The following is a 27,983-nucleotide window of genomic DNA, read 5'->3' on the forward strand; positions in this document are numbered from 1 at the left end:
AGAATTGATTTATCTTTTTTCCCCTCCTGCCAAAAGGAATATTTTTTATTTTTATTTTTCCTTGATGATTTTTGCACCCATATTCTAGACATTGAAGATTGGGTGACTGAGGCACATTCTGTTTCTGTTTTACGTTTCCCAGAATCTTTTGAGAGATATCATACTTCTCAAACTATTTGATTAATTAATTTTATTTCTCAGAATCTTATAGAGACATCCAGTTGTTTTTCACTGAAAATAAAATGTGAGGCAATGAATTTCAATCATGTATCTTTATTGACAGGATCCAATTTATTATTTTTACTTCATTTTTTTTCCAGTGCAGGAATTCTCCTGATTATTCATTTTTTATATTTTTATTCATTTTTTAACATTGTTTATAATTCCTGACGTCAAGGTGTCACATACCATTTTCCAATTAGAACTGGAATTTTTTCTAAATAATTTTCTCTTTGAAATATTTCCCTACCATTGTTCATGCTGCATCAGTTTCATTAATACTTCCAAGATTTTATTTATATACTCTCTTTGTAGCATGTATCTTAATATAATTCTCATTGACTATGTTATTTTATGTGTTTTTTATTTGAAATTTCAAATTCTGATGTATTTTTTATTTTTTAGCTCTGAACGGGAAAAGTCTTCTATACAAATACCTTTTGATTGTCTACTTTAAAAGACTTAAACTAATAAAGGGACAGATATGATAAATCAGATGAGATCAGAGAAGAAAAAAACTTTGTTTTTCATAGTGGTGATAACTATATTATTAGAATAACAATGATTATTTTGCATGATTTTATTATTACAAAAATTTAACCAAGAAGAAAATGAGAATAACCTAATTCAACCATCTAATCAATGTTAACATGTAGTACATTTTTCAATAGACACAGTTGCACCATCATGCACAGGTATAAATGGGGTGTCACTATGAATGCTATTTGTGACTTTTTTGCTTAGATTCTATCATGGACAATGTTACATATAAATACAGTTATATGTCATCGTTTGTAACTGTTGCATAATACTCTGTATGCCAAGATTTACTTAATCAGGATTTTATTGATGGATATTTTGTTTCTAATGCTCACTATGGTAAAAATAAGTTATAATGACCATCTTAGCTCTTTGTGTACTGGTATGATTACCTTAAAATAAATTTTTAAATGTAGAAATACTGTGTCAGTGATTGCTGAAGAGAAATCATTAAGAAGAGGACTTCTGTTGATATGGTATGTGATTTTTCTTGCCCCAGTATATTGTATATATGACTGTGGGTATACCATATGTATACGTTTGTCAATATTTTTCTTTTCCTGACATATTAAGTAGATAGAAAAGAACATTTACAAAATTTGTATAGATTCTGGAGAAAAACAAAGCAGTAAGCACCTGTTCTCTCTCTTCTTTCCTCCTCTCTAAGAAATTGTCACTAACTTAGATTCTGTATTTTTCTTTTTTTTTAATTTTTTTTAAAGATTTTATTTATTTATTTGACAGAGAGAGATCACAAGTAGATGGAGAGGCAGGTAGAGAGAGAGAGAGGGAAGCAGGCTCCCTGCTGAGCAGAGAGCCCGATGCGGGACTCGATCCCAGGACCCTGAGATCATGACCTGAGCCGAAGGCAGCGGCTTAACCCACTGAGCCACCCAGGCGCCCAGATTCTGTATTTTTCATTTAAAAAAATTTCCTTGTAGTTTACTGTATTTTGTGTATCTCTAAATAATATGTTAAATTTGCATGTATTTGAATATTACATAAGTGGAAAGCTAGCATATATATTCTTTTGCAGCCTGTTTCACTCAATATTATTTACTAAACTTTACCCACGAAGACGTGCATAGTTGTATTTTATTCATTTTTACTGCTTAATATTCTTCTGTTATAGGAAATTACCACCATTTACATGTTTAAATGTTGATGGGCTTGGGGTTGATTCCTATTTTGCCATTATAAACAATGCCGGTATGAATATCTTTGTATAGGTCTCCTGGTACCCATGTACACGTTTCTAGGATGTCTTTTCCTAGGAGTAGAATAATTGGATCATAGGCTGCATATGTCTTTGACTCTACTAGATAAAACTGAATTATTTACCAAAGTATTTGTATCAGTTTATACTCCCACCAGTAGATAAGCAGTTTGGTTACCTCCCATTATCACCAATGTTTTGTCAGATTTAAAAATTTTTGCTGCTCTGATAGACATGAAAAGGCATATTTACGTTGTGTAACTCATTACAAGTGATACTGAGTATCTTTTTATATGCTTCTTGGCCATTTAACTTAGTAACATGCTTTGAATTTTCAAGTTTTCTAGTTATTTGTTATTGACTTAAAAAAAATATATTTATTTTTTATTTGACAGAGAGTATGAGCCGGGGGAGGGGCAAAGGGAGAGGTAGAGGGAGAAGCAGACTCCTCACTGAAGAGGGAGCATGACTTGTGGGACTAGTTCCCAGGACCCTGGAATCATGACCCGAGCTGAAGGCAGATGTTTAACCAGCTGAGCCACCTCGGTTCCCCTCTGTTATTGATTTCTAACTTCATTTCATTTTAAGTGAACTCCAAAGTCTCATCTCCTTCAGTGTGAAAGGCACATACTTACAATGGCCTAGAAGTTTCAGTGTAATTTCAAGTCTGTTATCTCTGTGACCTCACCTCCTGTTATTCTCCTTTTGGATTGTTCTGTTTCAGCTACACTGGCTGGCTGACTGTTCCTCCAACACCTACTCCAACACATCAAAACATACGTTTACCTTAAGACTTTGGCACTGTCTATTGAGAAAAACACCCACCATCCCATCAGTATGAATACTGGGACATCTCACACAAATTCTCTCACAAAAGGTAGCCAGAGACCCATGAAAAAATGCCATCAAACTAAAACCCAAGATATGTAGCTTATGTGACACTTTTCAGAGAGACATGTTTCATAGAACCATGTGTCCTAGAATTGTTTTCTATAAGCAGTTCTAAACAAGGGCTATCCTTTTAAATGCATTAAACAGGTAAGAGTCTGCTTCCATTAATATCACTAATCTATTTGCCAGTAGGTTCAGTTATTAACATATTCACAAGCAGATTAACTCAGGTTACCCACTGACTTTATTTCCCGGGGATGAACCCTTGGTAATGGGAGAAGAGTGATGCTTTATCCCCTTCCTCCTCATCAGCTGATAGATCTGGGAGTTATCGCTCAAGCAGAGTGGCTCCTCTTTATGCCTAGTCAGAGAAAAAAGTGAGTCCTCATTTTTAGTTTCAGATTTCCTATCAAGACATATTTTGTTTGGCACTGGAAAGGAGGACCCGTAGTGGAGGGATCTCCTTTTGCTCACAGGTTAGTGCATTCTGGAGTGTTTCTCAGAGCTTCCTCCAATCGCTTTCTTCGACAAAGCTCCACTTTTAGGGGAAGAATATGGGTAGTGTGACTGGAATTCTTTTGGTTCTTTCTATTGCTGGCATTTGGCTGTTCTGGAAGCTAATCTTTAAAGGCTGTGGGGTATGATGTTGGAACTAGTTGGAACTAGTTCTCTAGTTTCAGCCTTCGAAACTAATTTTTCTCTTCCTCACTGCTTCCCTTTCTTCTTCAGAAGTTTTTCTCCTCCTCTTATGGTCAGTTTGGAGAGAGGGATAGTATCCAAGAAGGTGGAGATACTGGTAATTCTGGATTTACACTGCTTTCTTTCCCAGAAATCTCCATCAGTTTTAAATATCTCTGAATAGTGGTTTTAATTTAGTAGTACTTCAGAAATATCTTAAGCATCTGGAAGTGAATTTCTGTGTAGATATAAATTCATGAAGACAGTTGTCTCCTCCAGGTGCCATTCTGAGTTATTTATTTTCTGTTTCCCATAATGTGTAAATATTATTGTCAGTGGTTATGATACATACCTTTATGTGTCTTTGCATTTATAGAATATATAATGAACCTGTTCGTATTTATCATTGAAAAGAATTGGTTCCTTTTAAAAACCTTATGAATCATAAGATTCTTTCATTTCAAGGGATTATTGAAGAAAGCTGTACAGTCATTTAATAAATCACTAATAGTTAACATTTTGCATTAATTAAGCCTAGAACTATTGACTACAAAGCATATTTGCTTCAAAAATGGTGAGTTTTGTATCTTGAGAGATTTAATTTATAGATTAGTTTACATTAATTTTATACATTATATTTATTTTTATAGACTCATTGGAAGAATGTGAAGTACAAACTAATCTGAAAATTTGGAGAGAACCACTCAATATTGAATTTAAAGAAGACAGTCTATCCTATATGGAAAAGTTATGGCTTAAAAAACACAGGAGGTATTTTCTGAAGCTTTGCATTATTAATAAGAAACATAAACGCTATTTATGTTCCTGACTTGTGTGACATGCTTTTTTGTAGCAATTATATATGTGCGCTTCACATTTGCGTAAATAATTTTAAAACAATATTAAATCCCTGTGAAGCTTCTTCTATTCTAATAAGAATTTAAATTTTATTTATGTATGTTATGCACCATTAATTTAGAGTTTGCTAGGAGAAATGCAAATATGTATGTGAAAAAAGGGTACAAATATGGTATAGAATTTAAGAACGATAGCAAAAATGTGTAATGAATGATTATTTTGAAAAAGTATTACTCTTATTTTTTTACATTAGCATAAACTTTTGAGGCTCTACTTTTTAGAATCTATTTTTAAGTTAATTAGACTTTTAATAGTATAGCTTTATTAATAATATTCAGTTATTTTATTCAAAGACTATGTCATTAGATGTGCCATTTCATCAATTGTTCAACAGTTAATTTGTTAAATCTCAGACCAGAATTATGACTGAGTACATGCTAGAGTCATTCACATTTTTATGATCAAATAAGATCCATATTGGGAGGTACCTTTAAAGTCTCACTTTTTCGTATAGCAGGGCTGCTCACACTTTATTGTGCCTGTGAATCACTGGCAGACTGGTAAAATACAGTTTCTTCTTCAGTAGGTCTGGGTGGGACCTGACACTCTGCATTTCTGAATTTCTAACAGCTCCCAGGTGGTACTAGTTAGGTAATTCTGGTCTCTGAACTGCATTTTGAGGACCAATGTGTTGGAGTGCCAATATGTTGAAGGTACCTGAGGAATGGTCATCAAGCTCTTGCTTCACCTTCAATCATATAAAACTCTCCCCTGAGATGGCACATTCCATCTTTGGAACTTTCTGCCTGCTGTAGTATCTTCTAGGGAACTGTAATTTGTGTCTGACTGGTTTCCAAACATGGTCTCAACTCTACCAGTTAAGCCAGTATAGAGCAAATTGAATTCTTCCTTTCCATGGCATTCCTTTGGATTTTTGAAGTCAACCCTCATATCTTCCTTGAAGCTTCTGTTTGATGACAGGTTACTATCTACTTCCATGCCCCTTTAATTGTTTTTCATGTGACATATTTAATTTTTTTTTTTTTTTAGATTTAGTAATAAGGCATACCAAGGAGTTGTAAAACAGTATTAAGATTTCCCACATATCATTCCTTCAGCTTTCCATAATGGCAACATCTTACATAACCATAGTACATGTGTCAAAACCAAGAAATTAACTTTGATACAATATTATTAATCAAACTACAGACTTTATTTGGATTTCACCAGTTTTTCCATTGTTATCCTTATTCTACTTCAGGAGCCAATCCAGGATTCCACATTGCCTTTTTTTTTTTTTTTCTTTCTTAATCATAGCTCCTTATCCATTACACTTCCTTAGTCTTTCCTTGTTTTTCCAGACCCTGACATTTTCCAAGAGTACTTTCCAGTTGTTTCATAGGATATACTCAATTTGGATATGTCTTTTTTTTTTTTCATAATTAGATTGAGGTTGTGCATTTTGAGGAAGGATAACACAGAGAGGATGTGCCCTTCTTAGTGTGTGGTATCACATAATCATACTGTCAGTATATCTTAATACCAGCATGTTAACTTTGAGCCCGTGGTTAATGTGGTGCTCACCGAGTTCCTCCACTGCATACGCACTCTTTTCACTTTGTAAATAATGTTTTGGGCTATTACACAGAGTAACAGGTAGCTTATGAACACAAACATTCACATTTCAGTTTTTAATGATGGAAAGTCCAAGAAAAAGGTGCCAGCAGATTCGGTGTCTGGAGGGAGCCAGCTTCTCGATTCACGGATGGCAGCCTTCTCTGTGTCCTTCCGGGACAGAATGGCTAGGGAGCGCTCTCAGGTCTCTTTTGTAAGGGCATTAATCCATTAATGAGAGCTCTATCCTCATAAAGCCATGACCTCTAAAGGGCCCACATCCTAGTATTATCACTTTGGGGTTAGGATTGCAACATATGAACCATTCTGAACATAGCTCAGCCCTGCTCCCTACAAGGTTCATCAGTCCTCTCACATGCAAAATATATTCATTGCATCCTAAAAGCTCCCAAAGTTTCACTTCTTCTAGTATCAACTCAAGTCTAAAGTCCAAAGTCTCATCTAACTAACATCTAAATCAGATATGGTAAGATTCAATGTGTGATTCATTCTGAGGCAAATTGCTAACTGTGAACCTATGAAATCAAACACATTATGTGCTTCTAAAATATAATGGTGGGACAGGCATGGGATAAATATTTCCATTCCAAAAAAGAGAAATAGGGTATAAGAAAGGAGTAGCAGGGCAAATTCTATAAAACCTTAAGTCTTGAGAATTATCCCCTTCATTGGTGTTCTGTACTCCAAGGCCCATTGGGGTGAAGGTTCCACTTTCCAGACACACTAGAATGGGGGTCCTGCCTTCCAGACACACTAAGGAGTGCCCCCATAGCTATGCTGTGCTGGGGATGGGGTTTCCAAGACATTGGGTGTCTCTGCCTCCATGGTTTTGGGTGGTCCCATTCCTATGATGGCCCTGTGTGAGGTCACATCTTGTGGCTCCCTTGGGCTAAAATCATGTGGCATTTCTAGTTTGGGGTTATAGGGGCTTCCTTACCCTCATAGTTTCACCAGGCATTGCCCCAACAGGTGTTCTTGGCTGTGTGACCTGGATCTTTCTGTGCCTGCAATTGAAGGAATAGCCCTGATGATTTTTGAATTGCCTTTGGAGGTCATTTTTCCATTGTTTCTGATAAAAGCCACAACTTCTATCTGGGTGATTCTGATTAATCTCCATTTCAGATGGCCCTTTGGCCATTTACTTCTTGTTCTCACCTCAATAGGCCCTCTCGTTCTTTTTCAATATATATATTTTGAGAATATTCCAAATATTTACATTTGCTTATCTTTTGGTTAATAATTCTGTCTTTAAGTCATTTCTTCCTTCTTACTTTTTACTATGAGCAGTCTAGAGAAACCAAGCCTCCTCTTCAGCACTTTGTTTAGAAATCGCCTCAGCCACAGAACTAATTTCATCACTCATAAGTTCTACTTTAAATAAAACACCAGGACAAAGACACAGTTTAGCCAAGTTCTTTGCTACTTTATTAATGAAAATTGCCTTTCCTCCAGTATCCAATAATATGTTCCTTATTTCCATTTGGTATCTCAGTAAAATGGCACTTAACCATCCATATTTCTACTGACACTTTGTTCAGGATTCCTTAGGTATTCTGTAGAGAGACTGAGGCTTTTCCTCTGTTCTCCTCTTTTTGAGTCCTCACCAAAATTGTCTTTAAAGTGCTTTCATAACACTATAGTTTTTTTTTCCAGTATGAACTTTAAACCTCTTTCAGCCTCTACCCATCAGTGAGTTCCAAGGCTGCTTCTACATTTTTAGCAGCATCCACCTTCTGGTACCAATTTTTATCTTTGTACATTTGGGATGTTGAAACAGAATATCATAAACTGAGGTGCCTTACAAACAGCCATTATTTCTCAGAGTTCTGGAGGTTGGAAGTCCAAGATCAAGATACTGGCAGACTCAGGGACACCTCGGTGGCTGTTGGCTAGGTATTGGCCTTTGGTTCAGGTCATGATCCCAGGGTCCTGGGATTCAGTCCCACATGGGGCTCCCTGCTCAGTAGGGAGCTTGCTTCTCCCTCTGCCTGCCACTCCCCCTGCATGTGCAGGTACACACTCTCTCTCTTTGTCTCTCACAAATAAATAAAATAAAATCAATTAAAAAAAAGAAAGATACTGGCAGACTCAGAGTCTAGTGATGGCTTGCCTCGTGGCTTATAGGCTCTTTTTGCCGTGTTCCCACATTGCTCTTTTGGACCTCTTCTATAAGGGCATCAGTCCCATGTGGGGGCTGTACTTTCATAACTTATCTCCCAAAGAACCCACCTCTTAGTGCCATCATATTGATGTTAGGATGTCAGCATATGAATTTTGGGAGGGGGCACATTCACATCATAATAACTAATGCAGGTTTTAGGGGAGATACCATGAGATGATATAAAATGCTATTTTTCCTTAAACTTTCCACTACTAATATTAGTATATCAGTGGATTTTGCCAGAAGCAGAATATCTGGGGATTTTCTATTTCCTTCATTTCTTCTATATTTACTAATTAGAATTCTTCAAGGAAGAATATTTCTTCCCCCCTTCCATTTATTTATTCTGTTTATTTGTGTAGACTCCTGGATATGTGTTTTATTTTTTGGATTAATATCCCATACTATTGTTATTTATTTTGTGACTCAAATGGTTCTTGTCTTGACCACTGAGAGCTGATTTAGTTTGACTCCTCTCTGCTTTCAACGTGGTCTCATCCTTTTTTGTTTGTTCGTTGGCTTGCTTGTAACACCTCTTTATTTTTCTGACACTGAAGATACATTTCTGTGCCCTAGGCCAGAAATAATTTTTCCAAATAATCTTGATTCTTTTTTTTTTTTTTTTTGAAAATGGATTCAGAAACCAAGATCTGGATTATAGGTATACTCATGGTTACAAAGGTACCAACAGAGCCTCGGTCTTCTCAGAGAACATCTAGGAAATATATGTAGGTATACTTACCTACTATAAACATACAGCCAAATTTATTTCTGTATCTATCTACCTGAGTATTTGTTAAAGTAAACGTGAGTGTACTCATATCTCTGACTCAAAACCAGCATCACATTCTCCCTTTGCTTATTTGTAGTTTCTTTCTCCCACAGTAAGAATCCTGGCTTTCATTATCTATGATATATTTATTCCTTTATCATCCTGTGTGTGTGTATATAAATATGTATATAGTATACCACTATATATGTGTGTGTGTGTGTAAATACATATATATTACACTGCGACACACTGTTTGTGTGCAGTGCTTTTTATCTTTAGCCCTCAGTACACAGTCCAAATCTTTTCCTTCAAAGTTGCTAAGGCCATGGCTCTCATTTCTTTCCCACCTCCTTTAGAGTAGTTCTGCCATTCATTCGGTTATGTCCAAATGCTGAGTACTTTTTAAAATTTGAATAGCATAAACTTGTATATGATTCTGTGGGTTTTTACAAATGCCTGGAGTCAAGTGTTCACCGTGGTACCAAACAGCACAGGTTCCATTGCCCCCAAATTTCCTTTTGCTTCCCCTTTGTACTTAACCCTTCTTCCCCAACACATGGGAACTTGCCTTTTTCAGAATGTCATGTAAATGAGAGCACACAGTATGTAGCCTTTTGTGTCCTTTACTTAGCAAAATGCATTTAAGAGTCATCTGTGTTCCTCAGTGAATCAAAATCCCCCCCCCCCATAATTGGGGGAGAATTTCATCATCCTGATGTACGGTTTATCCATTAATCTGTTGAAGAACATCCTGCTGATTTCTAGTTTTTTGGCAATTATGACTAAATCTGTTAGAAACATTTACAAATAAGCTTTTGTTTGAATGTAAGTTTTTAATTCCCTGGGTAAATACCTGGGACTGGGATGACTAGATCATATGGTAAGTGCATGTTTACCTTTATGAGAAACTGTCAGACCATTTCTGCAAAGCACCTGCACAATTTGGGTCCTTTCTCACAATGTGCAAATTCTGTCCACTCTCCATCTTTGCCAGTGCCTGGTAATTTCAGGGTTGTTTGCTTGTTTTTTCATTTGTTTGGTGGTGGTCATTTTCATAGGTATATAGTTGTATCCCCTTGTGGTTTATGTGGCAGGGTATTTAAGTTCATTCATATATTCTTCTGATTATTCCTGTACAACTGCTGTCCAAGCTGTCTATATCTCTTATAAAGTGTAATTCCCATAATAGTCTTTTTCGTATGAAACTCAGTAGTGTGTACCTGTCATTTCATCAGTCTTCAATAAATATCTGTTCAAATTTTGAGGAAAATCTGGTGAGGTAGTCTTATTTTAAATGATGTTTACCCTTGGGGCGCCTGGGTGGCTCAGTGGGTTAAAGCCTCTGCCTTCAGCTCAGGTCATGATCCTAGGATCCTTGCTTGGATCAAGGTCTGCATCGAGCTTTCTACTCAGCAGGGAGCCTGCTTCCTCCCTCTCTTTCTCTGCCTGCCTCTCTGCCTACTTGTTATCTCTGTCTGTCAAATAAATAATAAATAAAACCTTAAAAAAAAAAAGATGCTTACCCTTTATTTATGTGGCATGATCTTTCAAATAAGCATTGGTGCTAGGGTCCCAATATCCAGAGTACAGACCTAGGTCACTGACTACCTAGTTGTTTGTTCATGGGAAAATCCCATAAAATATTTTGATCCACATTTTTTTTAATTTTTTAATTTTTTATTTTTTATAAACATATATTTTTATCCCCAGGGGTACAGGTCTGTGAATCACCAGGTTTACACATGTCACAGCACTCACCAAAGCACATACCCTCCCCAATGTCCATAATCCCACCTCCTTCTCCCAACCCCCCTCCCCCCAGCAACCCTCAGTTTGTTTTGTGAGATTAAGAGTCACTTATGGTTTGTCTCCCTCCCAATTCCATCTTGTTTCATTGATTCTTCTACATTTTTTATCTTCAAAATTTTGAGTCTAGAATAAAGAATCAATAGTTCCAATATTCTGTTGTCTAGATTCTATAAGCATTTGGTTCAGGGCTTTGCTCATTAAATAAGGTAAATTTTTACTTTAAAAGGAGTCCTGGATAATTGTACATTCATGTGCATTTGTGATTGAGGTTTTTTTTTAATAGTATATTTGTGTCAGACTGGAAAGAGGTTTCTGGTGGCCAGATGCCAGTTTGTTTTGACCTTTACTCTTTAAAATTTTCCATCACTTAATTAAATTATAGATGTAAGATGTCATGCCCATCAAATCCGTTAAGAAACAAAGCTGAATAATATAATATAAATATTTTGGAGTGTTCTGATATGTACATTACATATATTAGGAAAATGCACTTAGCCATAGACTGCCAGATTATCAAATTTTATTGCCTTTACAAATTAGGAGAAAGGTTATATAAAGTTAGTGGTTAAGAACATTGACTTGGGGACATGGGCTCCTTGGGTTCAAATTCCTCTTCTGCTTTTACTACTTGAATGACTTTGAGCACTTTGATTTACTTCTTTGTGCCTCAGTTTTCTCATCTGTAAAATTAAGATAATACTGGTACCTATTTAATATTACCTATTAATATTTAATACCCCAACTTAGTTTGAATAGAGCCTGGTACATTTTAAGCTTTGTATCAGTGCTACACAGAATTATCATTTAGAGGGCCCTGACTTTTACACGAGGACTCCATGAACTGGCATGGTCTGGAAGGGCTGTAGCTACTTATATTCTTGATTGAAAAGTACCACTTTCCTGACAATTTGGGAATATCCTCTGGAATCAGATGCATAATCTTGACCTCTGAGAATTCCTGTGTCTTGTTGCCTTCTATATGAGTTGGGCCATATCAGACCTCATTAACTGGGAGATAAATGTGACAGCCAGAACATACTGCATTCACATTGTAGGAGCAGATTTTATCATCCTACTGGCTTGATGAAAGTTTAGAAGAATATCTTTAGGTTCCCTTAGTACCTATCAACATGTTACGTAGGCTGTGATACAGCACATATTTGTAAATTAGGGGTTTTTTAAAAAGATTTATTTGAGAGAGAGAGAGAGAGAGAAACATGAGAGGGCAAGGGATAAAGCAGATTTCCCAGTAAGCATGGAGCCTGATGGAGGGCTTGATCCCAGAACCCTGAGATCATGACCTAAGCTGAAACCAAGAGCTGGCCACTTAACCAAGTGAGTCACCCAGGGGCCCTCATAAATTAGCTTTTTTTAAAAAAAAATTTATTTTATTTATTTATTTTTTAATTTTTTAAAAAAGATTTTATTTATTTATTTGACACTCAGAGATCACAAGTAGGCAGAGAGGCATGCAGAGAGAGAGGAAGAAGCAGGCTCCCCGCTGAGCAGAGAGCTCGATGTGGGACTCGATCCCAGGACCCTGGGATCATGACCTGAGCTGAAGGCAGAGGCTTTAACCCACTGAGCCACTCAGGCGCCCCATAAATTAGCTTTTTAAATAGTGTAATATGTTTCATGGGCTCCATGTGACTTCTGCAAGAATGCTGACTTCTATCATAACTTTGATTTTCATTCTAAATGAATAATAGTAGGACATGCAATTGAGAAATCCTGTGTGGGGGTTTCTGGATGGCTCAGTTGGTTAAGTATCTGCCTTTGGGTTAGGTCCTGGTCGAGCCCCATATCCATTTGCCTGCTCAGCGAGGAGTCTGCTTCTCCTTCTCCCTGTGTCCCTTCCCCTGCTTGTGCTCTCTCTCTCTCTCTCAAAAAATAAATACATTTTGAAAAAAAAAAAGAAAAATCTTGTGTGATGTTAATTTAATTTATAAAATTATTTTAGTAGATTAAGATTCTCTTATACAATCATACTTCTGTGAATTAGAGGCATAGCTTTGCTTTCATCATTAATTTTGTATACTCACTTGTTTGTGAAATAAATCAAGATCTCATCAGGGAAAATTTTACATAATAGATTTTAGTCTTATAATTGCTTCTTTCTTGTTTCGTAGAACTCCACAGGAGCAACTTCGATACATGCTACCCGATACATTCATACCTCAATGTAAAACAGCGAGTGAGGCACAGTGTTCCCAGAATGAAAGTGATGAAGATAGTGATGGTTAGTTCAGACTTATTTGATATTGTCTAATTTATCATTTCAAATTTTACACACTAAGCATTAGTCAGCATCTGCATTTATTTATTTACTTATTACTGTATTATCTTCAGTTGGACTAAGCACCCTTTGTCTCTAGATCAGAATCAAGCACACTCCTCTTCCCATTCCATAGATTTACTTTGCCTTAATTGTATCATTTTATTTATTTAAACATTGAATGTTAAGAAAATGTGTATTTTAACTTGAGGTGGGGAAATTGATAACATTTACATATTAGTGTAGATGTACAAGAGAACATTATTATAGTCAACAATAGTTGACGATAGGGAATTATCAGGTGAAGTATATTCTTAAGATATTATTTCCTAATCTTATATCCTAGTTGAGGAGACCAAAGTACAGTACCCAGCGCCTTTTCTGCCAGTAGAAGAACTAAACATAGAGAGACCTGAGCCATCTCTAAAAATAGTTGAACTGGATGATGTAAGTGCATAATGACTGCTCTGTTACCTAACAAGAAATTTCAAAACACGTAATTACAACTATGTATTATATTCAAGAAGACTTTTCTCATAATTCAACATTGTTTGGAAGGAAATTTATAAGAGTTTGAATTAAATATGTTGAAAGGAGTAAAACAGTATTATTTTTAGTGTAGGCAGTCTATTTCTGAGCTGTACTGATACTGTGCCATTTTTGGAAGTGTGTAGTGTGGGAAATGTACTACTTTTAACTTATATAAATGTAGTTTAGTGTTTGTTTTGCTTAGGTCTTTATGTTATCAGTCTTTTTAAACAAAAATTAGTCTCCTAATATCATATCTGTTTAATATAATTTGTATACATGTTGTTTCTTGAACGCCATCTAATATTACTTTCTATTTAAAGGAAAAATAGTACTAAGATTTAAGGGATTTAGTATAATAATAACTTGGATACAAACCTCTAGAAGACAAAAAGTAAAATCAACAGGAGCTCTTGCCAGTCAGGGGTAGAGCTTTTGTGAAAGGTTTAAGTTTTGACAAAACTTAATGTGTCAGCACATTTCTGACTTTCTAGTTATCTGGTAGCTGAATGTACAACTTGTCCTCAATATTTCTCTCCCTGTGGTTCTCATAGAAAAAGACTAGAAGAGAAGAAGTATCTATTTAAGGACCACTTTCTTCTTTCGGTTAATAACTTCTGCTCTTTTTGCATGTATGCCTAGAAACATTTTAATTCTCTTCTGGGTAAATTTAAGATATAGAATAAATAAACACATGTGCTTGCATATATATGTGTGTGCTTGTCATTATTTTGTTGAAGCACAGAGTAAGCTTAAAAACATGCTGTTCAGAGGACTAAAAACACTTCAGTCACTAGCCTACTTGGCACTTAGTAGGTACGTAATAAAACAGCTGTTAGTGTTATTTCTAGGTGTGATAGTAGGGATAAAATGGCTGACACAGCAAATGCCCTCAACAAATAGTTGTATTTGTTTAGTTCTTCTAGAACTCATGTTCTATGGCACATAGCCAGAAAGCTAATGACATTATTTGTAGGAAGAAAATTCTCTAAATACTACATACTTGTTAGCTGGTTAATGTGTAATACATTTATTGAATATACTGATATTATACTACATGTATTTAATAAGACTTATGAAGAGGAATTTGAAGAACCAGGAGACCCAGTGCCCTACAAAGTTGAGTTAGCAGATGCAGATAGTCAACAAAGGTAAGATCTTGCTAACTCACTTTTGATGCTTATTAAAAACCTACTCTCAAAATCAACTATTTCTTTACATGAGAAAATCATGATGTAAAAAACATGTGACTTCAATGTTAGAATATATTTTACTAAAGCCATGTTTAAATTTGTGTACAATATTGCTAATATTTGCCAACATTCAATAGTAAGCAACATGGTTATAATGGTATGTTTATATTCTTACCTAGTATCTGGATTATTTAATAAATACTTCTGATTTTAGCATCGTTATTTGAAGTAACTTACCAAGGGTGATGTGTGTCATATGAGCTTTCTTCTTTTCTCCAAAGATACTCTTTGAATTGTTCTTATTTTAGTTTGCTATGAACCCTAAATAAAAAGTTATATTAATGATTAGTTTGAGAAACAAAAGGGCTCCCAAACTATAGATTAGTTACTAGGTAGATTTTACTATGTGATAAATAAGTATAGTATAGTATAGTATAGTATAACAGCTCACTTTGTAACTTTTTTTTTTAGAATTTTGTCATTTCCAAGAGAAAAATAATAGCTGTATCTGTTAGTAATGATAAAAGGACTCTGGGTCTTCTTTGCTTTTAAAACTTCAGCCAGGGTTTCATGTGTTTTGATTACAAAGTATTAAGTTGGGTAAAGAGCAGAGTGAGATTTCTGTTAAGTAGCTCCTATGCCAATTTTTTGCTTATACATTCAGATCAACTTAAGCCCTATCAGCATTTTGGAATAGCAGTGGGCCTAAGGGATATCCTTGGACCTGTCCCTTTCCTAAGGGAAAAGACCCGTGTTTGGACACAGAGACCCAGATGTCTAGCAGCCAATGTGCTTTTCGCAGGAGATAACCTTTTAGTCAGTAGATAAAAGATTTGTATGAACTACTGTATTCCTAAGAAAATGAATGACGTATCTGCTCTCTAATTTGGTTCTTTTATATGTCTTATTGCAAGTCTTGCTTTGACTTCCACGTAGGGTATTACAGAAGGCAGAGAAAGTTACTGATCATGGTTTGGCAATGCTTTTGTCTCTTGGGTATGGAGGTGCCTGTAGAGTTTCTTCCCTTTTTTTTTTTTAAAAAGATTTTATTTGTCAAAGAGAGAAAGAGAGAAAGAAAAGGGGCGTACAAACAGGGGAGTGGCAAGCAGAGCAAGCAGAGGGAGAAGCAGGCTCTCTACTGAGCAAGGAGCCAGATGTGGGACTTGATCCCAGGACTGAGCCTGAGGTGGGAGTCGATCCCAGGACCCTGGGATCATGACCTGAGTGGAAGGCAGACGCTTAACCCCCTGAGCCACCCAGGCATCCCAAGTTTCTTTCTTTCTAAGGAGAACCATAAAGAATCATAAGTGACACAGTAGCATAATCCAGTTTTTATGTGGTACTATGTAAAGCTTGCATAATGGATATTATTAAATATTAGATATTTTAAAATATATTATTCAATTCATAGAAAGTGTTGTTTGAATTGTACATATGCAAGTATATAGTAACTATCATTAAAAATTGAAAATAAATATCATCTATTGCTTTTTAACCCACTGAGCCACCCAGGTCCCCCCCTTTTTTTTTTTAAAGATTTAATTTATTTATTTGATAGAGATCACAAGTAGTCAGAGAGGCAGGCAGAGAGAGAGGAGGGAGCAGGCTCCCTGCCGAGCAGAGAGCCCAGTGCGGGGCTCTATCCCAGTACACTGAGATCCCAACCTGAGCCAAAGTCAGAGGCTTTAACCCACCACGTATTGCTTTTTGACTCTGATAGTTCATTGATAAACAAATAAAAAGTTTATTTAAGTAATAAAACCCTGATTTTACCAGATTTCAATACACTAGTAGATAACTCTCCATTTTTAGAAGAAATAATATCAAGAACAAACTTATTTCAGAATATTTTTTAAAAGAGGTTTTCAATTGACATTGTTCATCAAATCAGATCTGACCAGTTACCTCCTTCTTTAAAATCCATAATACTATTTAGTTACTTGTGGTTTAGAATGTGTCCATAGTAAGGTTAAAAAAATATTAAATTAATGTGAATAACCCTATTCCCTGAAGGTTTTACTGTAATTTTAATAAGATGGGCCTTTTTACGTTCTTTTCTATATCATTTCTTTCAATTCTTCTCTTTTGTTTACCCTGAAACATGAAAGTTGCACATTTCATGATTATCAGAATACTTTTCTATATGAAACTGACATCCATCAACGTCATGTTTCCACCAAGGAAAAAACAGACCTCTTACATCTTCATCTGAACAACAGCTCTTCTTACTGTAAAAATAACTCAAAAGGTAACTTTTTTCCTTATAGATTAATATTATTAACAATAAATGTTGGCATGTTAATAAAACCAGTAGGTATTGCAGTGTGTAAAAGCTTTTCTTATTATGATGTTTATTTTAAGCCCCAAAAATTTAGTACTTAGAAACACTTGGTTGAAGATATAGTTATCTAGCAAATACTCTCTTCAGTCAATGGGGAACAGTGTCTGTAATCAGAAGAAAAGCAGGCAATGTTGGCTGGTCTGTCTAAAAGTTATTGTGGACTGAGCTAGCATTTAAAAGGTTACATGGGCAGGCTTTTAGTGAAGAAAATCTAATTGACACCTTGTTGCCTGCCTTGCATTAAATCTCCCAAAATATTCAAATTTGAGGTAAAGTTTCACATAATTGATAAAACCAAACAAAACCAATCATCATGTTTATATATCTACATTGTTATTACTAATAAATTCCTTAGAATTTATAGATTAGAATTCTGGGTGTAAATGTCTGGTTTCAATTTCCAGATGGTGAGAGCACCATTTAAAGACAGTCACAATAAATTATCTTAGTCCGGGAAGTCAAATTTCATTTCCATTTCTGTCTTAAATCATTGTATGACCTTGAATATGTCACTTGCGTTCTTAGATTGCATTTTCCTAAACTAAAACATAGGAACTAGATTATTTCTAATCTGCCTTTCTAATATAATTTTATTCTCTTTAGAATTTTCAGAAAAACTAATAATGTTTCTTATATGAAAGATTTGAGAGATACTCGAGAGCATTATTTAAAATAACTAGTTATAAAACTGATGATTACTTTTGATTGGGTAATAGATGGTAGAGCCATGATTTGTGATAATCCTGCTGGTCTTGACATCTTCAACTAATAAGCCTCTAAATTATTATGACCAACTATGAACTATATCCACATGGGAATTTAGGACTTCACAGGGCTCCAAAAAGATATTTTCTTACCTACCTGGAGCATGGTGTTCCAGTTGTCTTTGAGGAAATGCTGAATATAAATATCCATTAAGTGTTACTTTACAAGATACTTGATTTATGTAAATAGACTTGACTTTTTAAAGCAGTTTTAGGTTCACAGCAAAACTGAGCAGGATATACAGATCGTTCCCTTATACAATCTGCATTCACAGACTCATAGCTTCTGCTACCGTCAACATCCCAAACCAGAGTAGTACATTTTTTACAATCAACAAACATATATTGACACACTATTATCACCCAACATCCATAGTTCACATTAGGGTTCACTCTTGATATTGTACATTCTGTGGGTTTGGACAAATTTATAATGACATGTATCCACCATTATAGTATCATAAAAAAATCATTATAGTGCCCTGCCTTTTTATGTTACCTCCCTGCCTCCTAACTCCTGGCAACCACTGATCTTTTCACTTTATAGTTTAGCCTTTTCCAGAATGTCATGTATGTATGTCAAGCTGGAATGATATGATGTGCAATCTTTTCATATTGGCTTTTTTCACCTAGTAATATGCACTTAAAGGTGCCTCCATGTCTTTTCATGGCTTGATAGCTCTTTTTTTTAGTACTGAATAATATTTCATTATCTGGATGTATCACAATTTATTTATACATTCACTTATTGAAGGACAACGTGTTGATTCTGGATTTTGGCAATTATGAATAAAGCTGTTATAAACATCCATGTATATTTGAAGATAACTTTTCATCCCACTTGGGTAAATACCAAGGATTGCAATTGTTAGATCACCTAGTAACAATATGTTTAGTTTTGTAAAAAAATCACCAAACTGTCTTCCAAAGTAGCTGTACTATTTGCATTCCCAAAGCAAGAAATGAGACTTCTTGTTCTCTACATCCTTGCCAGCATTTGGTATTGTCAGTGTTTTGGATTTTTGTCATTCCAAAAATTGTGGGGTGGATTTCATTGTTGTTTTAACTTGCAATTCCCTAATAGCATATGATGTTGAGCACCTCTTCATATGCTTATTTGCCATCTATGTATCTTCTTTGATGAAGGTCTATTAAGGTGTTTGGCCCATTTTTAAATTGAGCTCTCCATTTTCTTACTGTTGAGATTTTAGATTTTTTAATATTTTGGAGATATAATATTCATGAGATATGTATTTTGCAGATATTTTCCCTAAGTCTATGGCTTGTCTTCTCATTCTCTTGGCAGCGTCTTTTACAGAACAGATTTTTAATTTTAATGAGGCTCAGCTTATCAATTATTTGTTTCATGGTCCTGGTCTTGGGGTGTGTCTTAAAATGTCATCACCATACCCAAAATCATCTAGATTTTTAGGTTCTAAGGGTTTTATAGTTTTGCATTTCATATTTAGGTATATCATTCTTTTGAGTTAATTTTTGTGAAGTGTGGAAGGTCTGTGTTCAGATTATTTTGGAGGCATGTGGATGTCCAACTCTAGCACCACTTGTTGTAAAGAATGTCTTTTTTCCATTATTTTGCCTTTGCTGTTTGACAAAGATCAATTGACTATATTATGGGAGACTATCTATAGATTCTCTGTTATGTTCCATTGATGTATCTTTCTATACTTTTACCAATACCACATTGTCTTTGTCACTACAATTGTTTAGTATTTGAAGTTGTGTAGTGTCAGTCTTGTGACATTGTTCTCCTTCCATATTGTGTTGGCTTTTCTGGGTCTTTTGCCTCTCTATATAAACTTTAGAATCATTTTATCAATATCCACAAAATAACTTGCTGGGATTTTAATTGGGATTGAATGACTCTATAGATTAAGTTGGGAAGAAGTGATATTTTGGCAATATCGAGTCTTCCTGTCTGTGAACATGGACTATCTCTCCATTTATTTAGTTCCTTGATTTCTTTCATCAGAGATTTTTGTTTTCCTCATATAAATCTTTTACATATTTTAAGTTCACTCTTAAGTATTTCAGTTTTTGAGTACTAATGGCATTGTGTTGTTAATTTCAAATTCTACTTATTCATGTTGTTGTATGGGCAAGTGATTGACTTTTGTATCTTGATCTCGTATCCTGCAACCTTGCAATCATCACTTATCAGTTCCAGGAGTTTTTTGGTTGATACTTTCAGATTTTGTACATAAATAATCATGCCATCTGTGAACAAAATTAGATTTATTTCTTCCTTCTTAATCTGTATACTTATTTTCTTTTCTTGTTTTATTGCATTAACTATGACTTGTACAGTGTTGGAAAGGTGTTGTGAGAGGAGACATCCTTGATTTGTTTTTGATGGTAGGGTTAAATCATCTAGTTTATTGTTAAGTATGATGTTAACTCTAGGGCTTTTTATAGATAGTCTTTATCAAGTTGAGGAAGTTCCTTTTTGTTTCTGGTTTGCATCTATTGATATGATCTTGTGATTTTTCTTTAACCTCTTGATGTGACATATTCAATTAATTGGTTTTCAAATGTTGAACCAAGACATCTGATTTTTATGGCTTACTGGGCCTTCCACTGAATAGACTAAATTAAATCATACCTATACTTTCTTCATCATATTTTAAAGATCATTAAGAGGCAGCTTTGTCACCTCTTCAGCAACATTTGATCCTTATAATAGAATTTTGCAATCTTGCAAAAATATTGCAGAGGTTAGTTGTAGACATTTATATAGAAGAAATAGCATCTTTTTGTACCAAAAAATCAATTAATTTCTATTGAAGTTTAGGAGGAAAATGCAGCATTATTATGGAAGTTTCCTTAAGTTGAACAGTTTTTATAAAGTTATGCTTGTAAAAATATTTCTCTGATATACAAGTTACTGTATTTCTCATAGTACTTGTGGTAAGAGGTGGTAGTTGTTGGAAATGGAGGTTCTAAATACTATGTGTAATTGCTAAGCTATACAAACATTTGATTGCAACAAGTAAGTCCTTTGGGCAGCAAGGCAGAATTTACATCACTGGAGAGTATTTTAGTCATAGCCTTTACTATTTTATACCATCTATTTATAGAGAGAAGATATTTATATTGGAAAGAGCATAGGGATAATCAGATGAAGCTATATTCCATCTGGATAATGATAAACATACTGTTAGTTAAAATGAATGCAGTATGGTATAAAAATTGTTAAAGAATTTTTATTCTTCTTAAAATTAAGACCAATGTTTCACAACCCTGGCTGCACATTATAATCACCTGGAGAACTTTGTGGCGGGAGGTGGAAGAAGCAGTGCTTGAATCCCACTCCCAGTGTCTGATTTAATTGGTTTGGGGTCAGGCTCATACACTGACAATTTTAAAGAGTACTTTCAGGTGATTCCATTGTGCACCCAGGTTGAAAACCAATGATCTAAAGCAACTCATTTATTTAAAGCAGACATAATGAGGTGGTGACTAATATAATCTTGCTCATTTTGTAGCTTTCCAGAGGCAGGTGTCCCAGCTGAAACATTTTCTGTGCCCCTAACTGCTACTGCTCTTTCATCTGCAGATCTCCCCTTGCCCTCACCTCATCACTAGGCATGTTAAAGAAAAGACGCAAAATGTGGAAATAGGGTTCTCTCTGCATTATTTTTCATAAATTGCCAATATAAAACTGGAGTGGGAGAAGATGTAGGAAAGTGGGAATTGAACCACAGGCTGAAGTAAAAATGTGCATCAATTTTGACATTTCATTACAACATAAAATCTTGCCTCCTTCCTTTAGTCTGGTCCATTAAAGTTTGAATATATCAGTAAATTATGATTATCATTTATAAACATTAACAGAGTAAATGTATTTTAACACTGAGATCTCGGTAAAGAAATGTTGATAAAATAGTGCTTATTGATAAAGGTTTACACTACAAAACTTTTGGTTTATTAAGTTTAGTTAATTTATTTAAGTTTTGTAAATAATTGTTTTCAACAGCAGGAACTTCAGATACTGAATTTGAAATCATTGTGGATCCTGATGTTTATTTTCCTGCCATTAAGAAAATAGGGGAAAGCAGCATTTCTGAAAGAAATTTCAAGGATAAAATGATAGATACAGAGAGTAATCAAAAGTCTGGTGATTCCTGCGTATCACTTGAGAGCAAGGCTTCTTTGCCAAGCATAGATTTAAAAAAACCTTCCATTAAGGAGCAGTTACCTCAGGACATCAAAGAATCCTTGGAATTTAGCAATCTGCATGAGAGGCCAAACTTTGAAGATTCTAAAGCTACGGAGTCGCCACTGGTAAATCTCTATTGTGTTTATTACATTAAAAATTTTATATGAAATGTCATAAGAAAATTTTATATTGACATCTTATATTCTTAAACATTACTACCTATTGAAGTTAAAATTTGCTACCTTATCTTATCATGAGACAGTTGAAGAATGACTCATATGGGAAAGAATGTTAATGACCTATAGGAAAAATTCTAATATGGTAAATGCCATTATAACAAACGGTTTTATGTGACAACACTTTAAGGCCCACCTCATGCACCATAGTAAGAGAGCTGTTACTTTTCTAAATGAAATTTATTATTAGAAATAATTTAGCATAATAAATCCTTTCTAGCTTTTTACAGTATATAGTCACTGTTAAAATGAAATAAATGCAGATATGTAGATATAACTAGTCTTTGTGGCTTAATGTAAGTACAAGGTTTTAAAGGTGGTTCCTTCAGAAAAATGGCTAATAAATAAATAGGGGTATAGTTTTCATTTCATCTTAGAGGAAAAAGTAAAGTAGCTCGTCATTGCATTAATGCCCAGTTTTGAAACTATATTTGAATCTCTGTTCTATACATAAAAATCTTAGGTAATCATGATTACCTAATACAGATTTTGGAAATTAGGCAAGTCAAATGTTTTAACAACCCTTCAAAGTTATATGAAATGAATCTTCATGACGCCTAAAGTGAAGGTGGGACCAAAACCATAGAAGAATGACTATGGATTTGTTGCCCCTTCTGCTTGGGGGATTGGATTAGGGGCCCAGCTTGTGATGGGTCTTCTTCCTTTTTGAAATGCAAAATTGGAACTGAGACCTTTGCAAAAGCTTTTGATCCGTAGAAGTCTTCTCGGTCACTGGAAGAATACCCTGGGAGACATGCTCACAGATGCAACAAGATGAAGAGAAACTGATTTCTGCAGAGGAACTGGGACAGATCAATAAAATACCTTACCTGAAAAATGGAAATTTTGGGCTTTCATTTAACATAGGTTTACAGTTTAAATATATATTTCTTGCTTAGGAGCTCCAAGCCAACAAATTCACATTAATTTTAATCCATTTCTGTTGATACCTTAATGTGTCTGCCAGAAGAAATCCAATTCCTTCTAGAAGACATTCTCACAATTTAGCTGATGATAGATCTCAAAAACAAAGCCTCATTGCAGAGGAGCTTTTCTTCCTCCTCCCTCAGTGAAGAAAGCAATCAGACTGAATTTCTGCCAACAGAACTCTAATTTTCCAATTTCCACATGGCCTCATGAAGAGGACTAAGTGACAACCTACACATGCATTGTCCTGTGTTAAGGGAGAGGAATCCTAGAGCACAAGGACCCCAATTCTTTTATAATGGGTGCAAGCCTGCCTGACCTGTGCCCTAGGGCGAGACATTCTCTGCTGTAACCTAATAAAAGGCGGTTGGCCAAAGCTCACAGATATGTAATCTGTGGTAATTTGTATAACGGAAAGCAATCTAGCAGTTAAAATGAATGGCATAGGACTATTTCTATTTATATGGATCCATCTAAAAAAATATGGCATTAAAATTTAAATGTAAAAGGACACGTAGAGATAAGTCAGTATTTTTGGAAACATTTAAGACATAACTTTTTATGGATACATTCAGATGTAGTAATAGTCAAAAACATGCATTGGAATTAAGTATGTCTACTTCAATGCAATAATACAATTAGCTCTAAAGACTAATTTTTTGGCATGGATATCTGAAGCAAATATATATTTTTTAAGATTTAAAAATCTTTATATGAATTTGAGAGGGTGGAGGAGAGGCAGAGAATCTGAAGAGGACTCCATGCTGAGTGTGGAGCCTGATACAGGGCTTGATCCTACTAATGTGAGATCATGACCTGAGCGAAACCAAGAGTCAGACATTCAACTGACTGAGGTACCCAGGCACCCGTGAAATGAATATTTTAAATTACTGATATTAAATTGTGTGATCAAGTCATGTTATATATAATATATATCTACATACTTAAAGTATTTCATAATTAGAATTGAAGCGTTACAGAGCTACTAACCATATTTTGATTACTTATACTACTATAGTAAAAAAAAAGTGGTAAAAGATTATGTCACAGAAAACAGTGCTTTATATATTGTGATAGAATCTACTTTGTTTTAATCTGTGATGACTAGACATGAATTGTTTTTATTCTCTTCCTGCTGTAGTAGAAGCTATTCCTTGAGCAGAGACTACTTAAAAATCTATGTTGCTGCAGTAGAAAATTTAAGATTGAGCAGTGGGGGCAGTTTTTAGCAGTAGTATTACTTGACTTGCACTGGAGTGCACGATCATTCATTTTGCACTTCAGTTTTCAGAAACTGAGTCCTTCGTGAAGGTGGAAACTGTGGAATTCAGTACCAAGTTGTAGAGCAGCAGCAGTGGAATAGGGCCGGGTGCCAGGAAGAGCATGGACTAGTTAGGGGCTCTTGGTTCTGGTTTTGACACCATCAATAGTAGTCTGGGAAACAAACCAATCCACTTTCTTTTTCTTATCTCTCAACTGATGCTTTACAAAAACGCTCCAGATTTGCAGTTGTCTAATACAAATAAGAGCTGCACTAGAGCTGAAGGGTTGCTATAAATTGAAAATCAGTGTCCTGGACAACCAGGGAAGATGCCATGAATAGAGCCAACTTAGATTTGTCTTTGAAGGAGGTGCTTTACTGGTCACTAGCTTTGTTTTGTAACGTTTTATCATTTATATGACTTATAAATTTGAATGGACTTATCATAATTTTTTGTGTTGTTTACTGCCTGGAAACAGACTGCATTTGGGCATTAATTAGATCCATTAGGGAACTGTTAAATACTGAAAGCACTCTGATTATGTTTTAAGCCCATCTAGAGCTCTCACGTCTGAATCTCTAATCTGTTACTTACTAGAATCATGTATGTTTTAATCCCATTAATATTCTTCCCTAGGATGAAGCATATCACAAAATGAATTTGTAGGGCGGGAAAATAAGCCTATGCTTCACATCAGCCAAACCTAGGTCTGCTAGTTTCTAATTGTATGACCTTCTCAAATAACTTAGCTCGCTCTTGCCTCGGTTTACTACATAGATGTTTGTTTCATAATGAATATTTTGTTAACTTGGATTTTGTCCATGACAAGTTTTATTCCCTTTGGTATTCTACTTTCATCTTTGAAATTAGTTTATATATAGACAAAGATACTAATTCAAAAGCACAGCATATGAGGAAGAATCTGTTTTCCGGAGTAACTTAGGCACGAAGACACTAAGGGAAGAAAATAAAAGGAGGGAGAAAGGTGACCTTTTCTTTTGTGATCTTCTGTCCTTCTTGGATTGATGACAACTTTCAGATAATTACGATAATTGTGGTTTATATATTTTTCAGGACTTACTATATATAAATGTTGTGTTGTTTTCTATGTCTTCACTACAAGAACCTAAATCTGATGAGGAGAGAATTTGTGCCAAGAACATAGTAGGTGCTCAATGAATGAATGTGCTGCTTTGTGTTGATGAGATAAAATAAACTTAATTTTGTTGAATATTTTGTTTCCTAGTTGTTACAAGAAATAGCCCTCAGAAGTAAGCCTATAACTGAACAATATCAAGGACTTGAAAGATTCTTTGTTTTTGATAAAAATGAAAGACTCAACTTACTTCCTTCTCATAGCTTAGAATGCAGCTATTCCAGTACTAGGATTACAACTGCAGGTAAATTCAGACATGAAATCAGATGGCCTGTGGACCAAACTAACAATTTCCTGACATTTTTTTTTTTAAACAGCTCGTCCTCATTTTCGGAAATACTGGGCAATTCTGTTCAATGAATAAAGTCATTTTCTTCTTCTCCAGCTGAAATTATTAACCCTCTGTGAGTTGCCACATATTTATATTTGAGGCTACTCTCAGAATGTGAGAGAATATAAGTATAATGAGACTGAGGAGAGATTATTTTTAGAATTTAGAAATGTAGCCTTTACTAAATTGTGAAATAGAAATTCTTTGAATCAGTTAATTAGCTGCTAAGTATTGTATGATGATTCTTAAATACCATCCTAAAAGCAAATATAAAAACTCAGGATTTATAGGAATTTTTGAAACATAGCTGGAATTTCCTTCTGCAAGTTCTGGTATCACCTATATTCTTAGGTTTCCCATGTATTCAGATATGTTTATTCATGTACTTTTATGCTTTATGTTATATTGTTATATACTTAAAGTATTTATTTTTATTATATATTAAGTATATTGTTATATACTTAAGTATTTGTTTTTATTCAAATGTATATGTGATATCTTTGCAATTTAGTTTATTTCTTTTTATTAAGCTATGCAAATCTAATGTTTTTATTATATATTTATGAGATTTCTGTCTTTTATAATATATCCCTCACTCTTATCAATGTTCCTTATTTAGATTATCCAGTAAGATGATGAATAAAATAAAGCCATAATATGGATCTCTCTGCTTTTTAAGATTTAAATTAGCTTACAGTTTTTCCATTTCAGGAGACAGAGAGTGGATTCCAGACCGTAGCATAAGTACATATGCTGATAATGCAGTCACCTTGGGTGTTCAGCAGAGTGCCCAGAACCCGTCAACGAGTAGAACACAACGAAAAATGGGTAAGATCAGCTGGAAGGCCACAGTGCCATACTGATGACTCACTGTGTTTTTTAGTTTCTCTGAGCAGTTTACTAGGTACCTGAAAATTAGTTTTTGCAGTTTCATAATGTGAACTTATTCATTTTACTGGCTGCCTTACATTTTTTTTCCAAAACCAAAAAAGCAAGACTTGTCATATTCTTCTCAACAAAATGAGTTCAGTCTCTTAGTTATTTTTGCTACAATGTATTAGTAAATAGTATTTTTTAAATGTAGCTCAAGGTATGGTGTGTATTTTAAACAATCCTCATAAAGTACATACTCAGTTTTATTACACTCTGGGACACAGTGTATTTGTTCTAGATTTTGCATATCATATACTTGGTTCACATTATGATCAGACATAGCCATTTGTGAAAGGAATGGTTTATGTTAAGATTGCTTTCTGTAGCCATGGTTGAGACACCTCTGTTCTACATCTCGTGCTGAATATGTTAACCCTGAAATTTTGATTTACGTTCATTGACTCCATTCACTAACCAAAATAGTCTTAAGATTGTCTCTATGATAACTCTTTTGAATGTTGAATCTCACTGTAATATTTTCCTAGAGAATGTACGCAGAGAATTTTGACATCATTAAAATCAGTAGTTTTATTATGTCATTATTATTATTATCCAAGAACACCTGTTGCAGTAAGTTTGCTTTATACTGAATTTCATGTGAAGTTGCTGTAGATGACTGATGAATTAAGGCAATTCAACAGACATGTGTTGAGTATGTTGGCCTGATGCTGGGCCCTGAGGAAAAAGGGATGCGTAAGTCATGTTCCCTGATCTCCAGGAGCTCACAGGTTTAGGAAGAACGCTTGACAAGGGGGTTATTTGCCTTCATCTGAATGCCATCTTCAAGCCAGAGATTTAATTACAGATGATTTGTCCAAATATGCAAAATTTATATGTCTCTCTTGCCCTAAATCCTATGATTCAAACTCTGGCTAGCTTAGATCCCTTTCATATGCATTTATGTTGATAATCTGCCAGATTTAAAACATTTTTTTTTTCATGAAATAACCATCATTTATTATAAATGTTTTTTGGCTCTATAATTAGGTACCTGTTCTCACATCAAAGTCTCAAGCAGCTTCAAAACTTCTGGTAGCTTCATCTGGAGGCAGCCAAAGGAACTGTTTTAAGTTACCACATA

At 34.9% G+C, this 27,983-nt stretch overlaps 1 protein-coding gene across 6 annotated transcripts in view; it reads left to right on the forward strand.

The window, feature by feature from the left end:
• ZBBX (zinc finger B-box domain containing) overlaps positions 1-27,983 on the forward strand; it is a 117,951-nt gene that overhangs the window by 69,521 nt on the left and 20,447 nt on the right. For 4 of the 6 annotated variants that reach the window (XM_032341882.1, XM_032341853.1, XM_032341862.1 and 1 more), the window contains 8 exons: positions 4,195-4,315; positions 12,909-13,018; positions 13,401-13,501; positions 14,654-14,733; positions 16,884-17,023; positions 21,875-22,182; positions 25,729-25,882; positions 26,681-26,797. In XM_032341882.1, coding sequence (XP_032197773.1) covers positions 4,195-4,315; positions 12,909-13,018; positions 13,401-13,501; positions 14,654-14,733; positions 16,884-17,023; positions 21,875-22,182; positions 25,729-25,882; positions 26,681-26,797 — 1,131 coding nt within the window. The remainder of the gene's footprint in view (positions 1-4,194; positions 4,316-12,908; positions 13,019-13,400; positions 13,502-14,653; positions 14,734-16,883; positions 17,024-21,874; positions 22,183-25,728; positions 25,883-26,680; positions 26,798-27,983) is intronic. The other 2 variants (XM_032341871.1, XM_032341897.1) reach the window with 2 other exon arrangements.

This window comes from Mustela erminea, chromosome 1 (genome assembly GCF_009829155.1).
Source record: "Mustela erminea isolate mMusErm1 chromosome 1, mMusErm1.Pri, whole genome shotgun sequence".
NCBI lineage: Eukaryota > Metazoa > Chordata > Mammalia > Carnivora > Mustelidae > Mustela > Mustela erminea.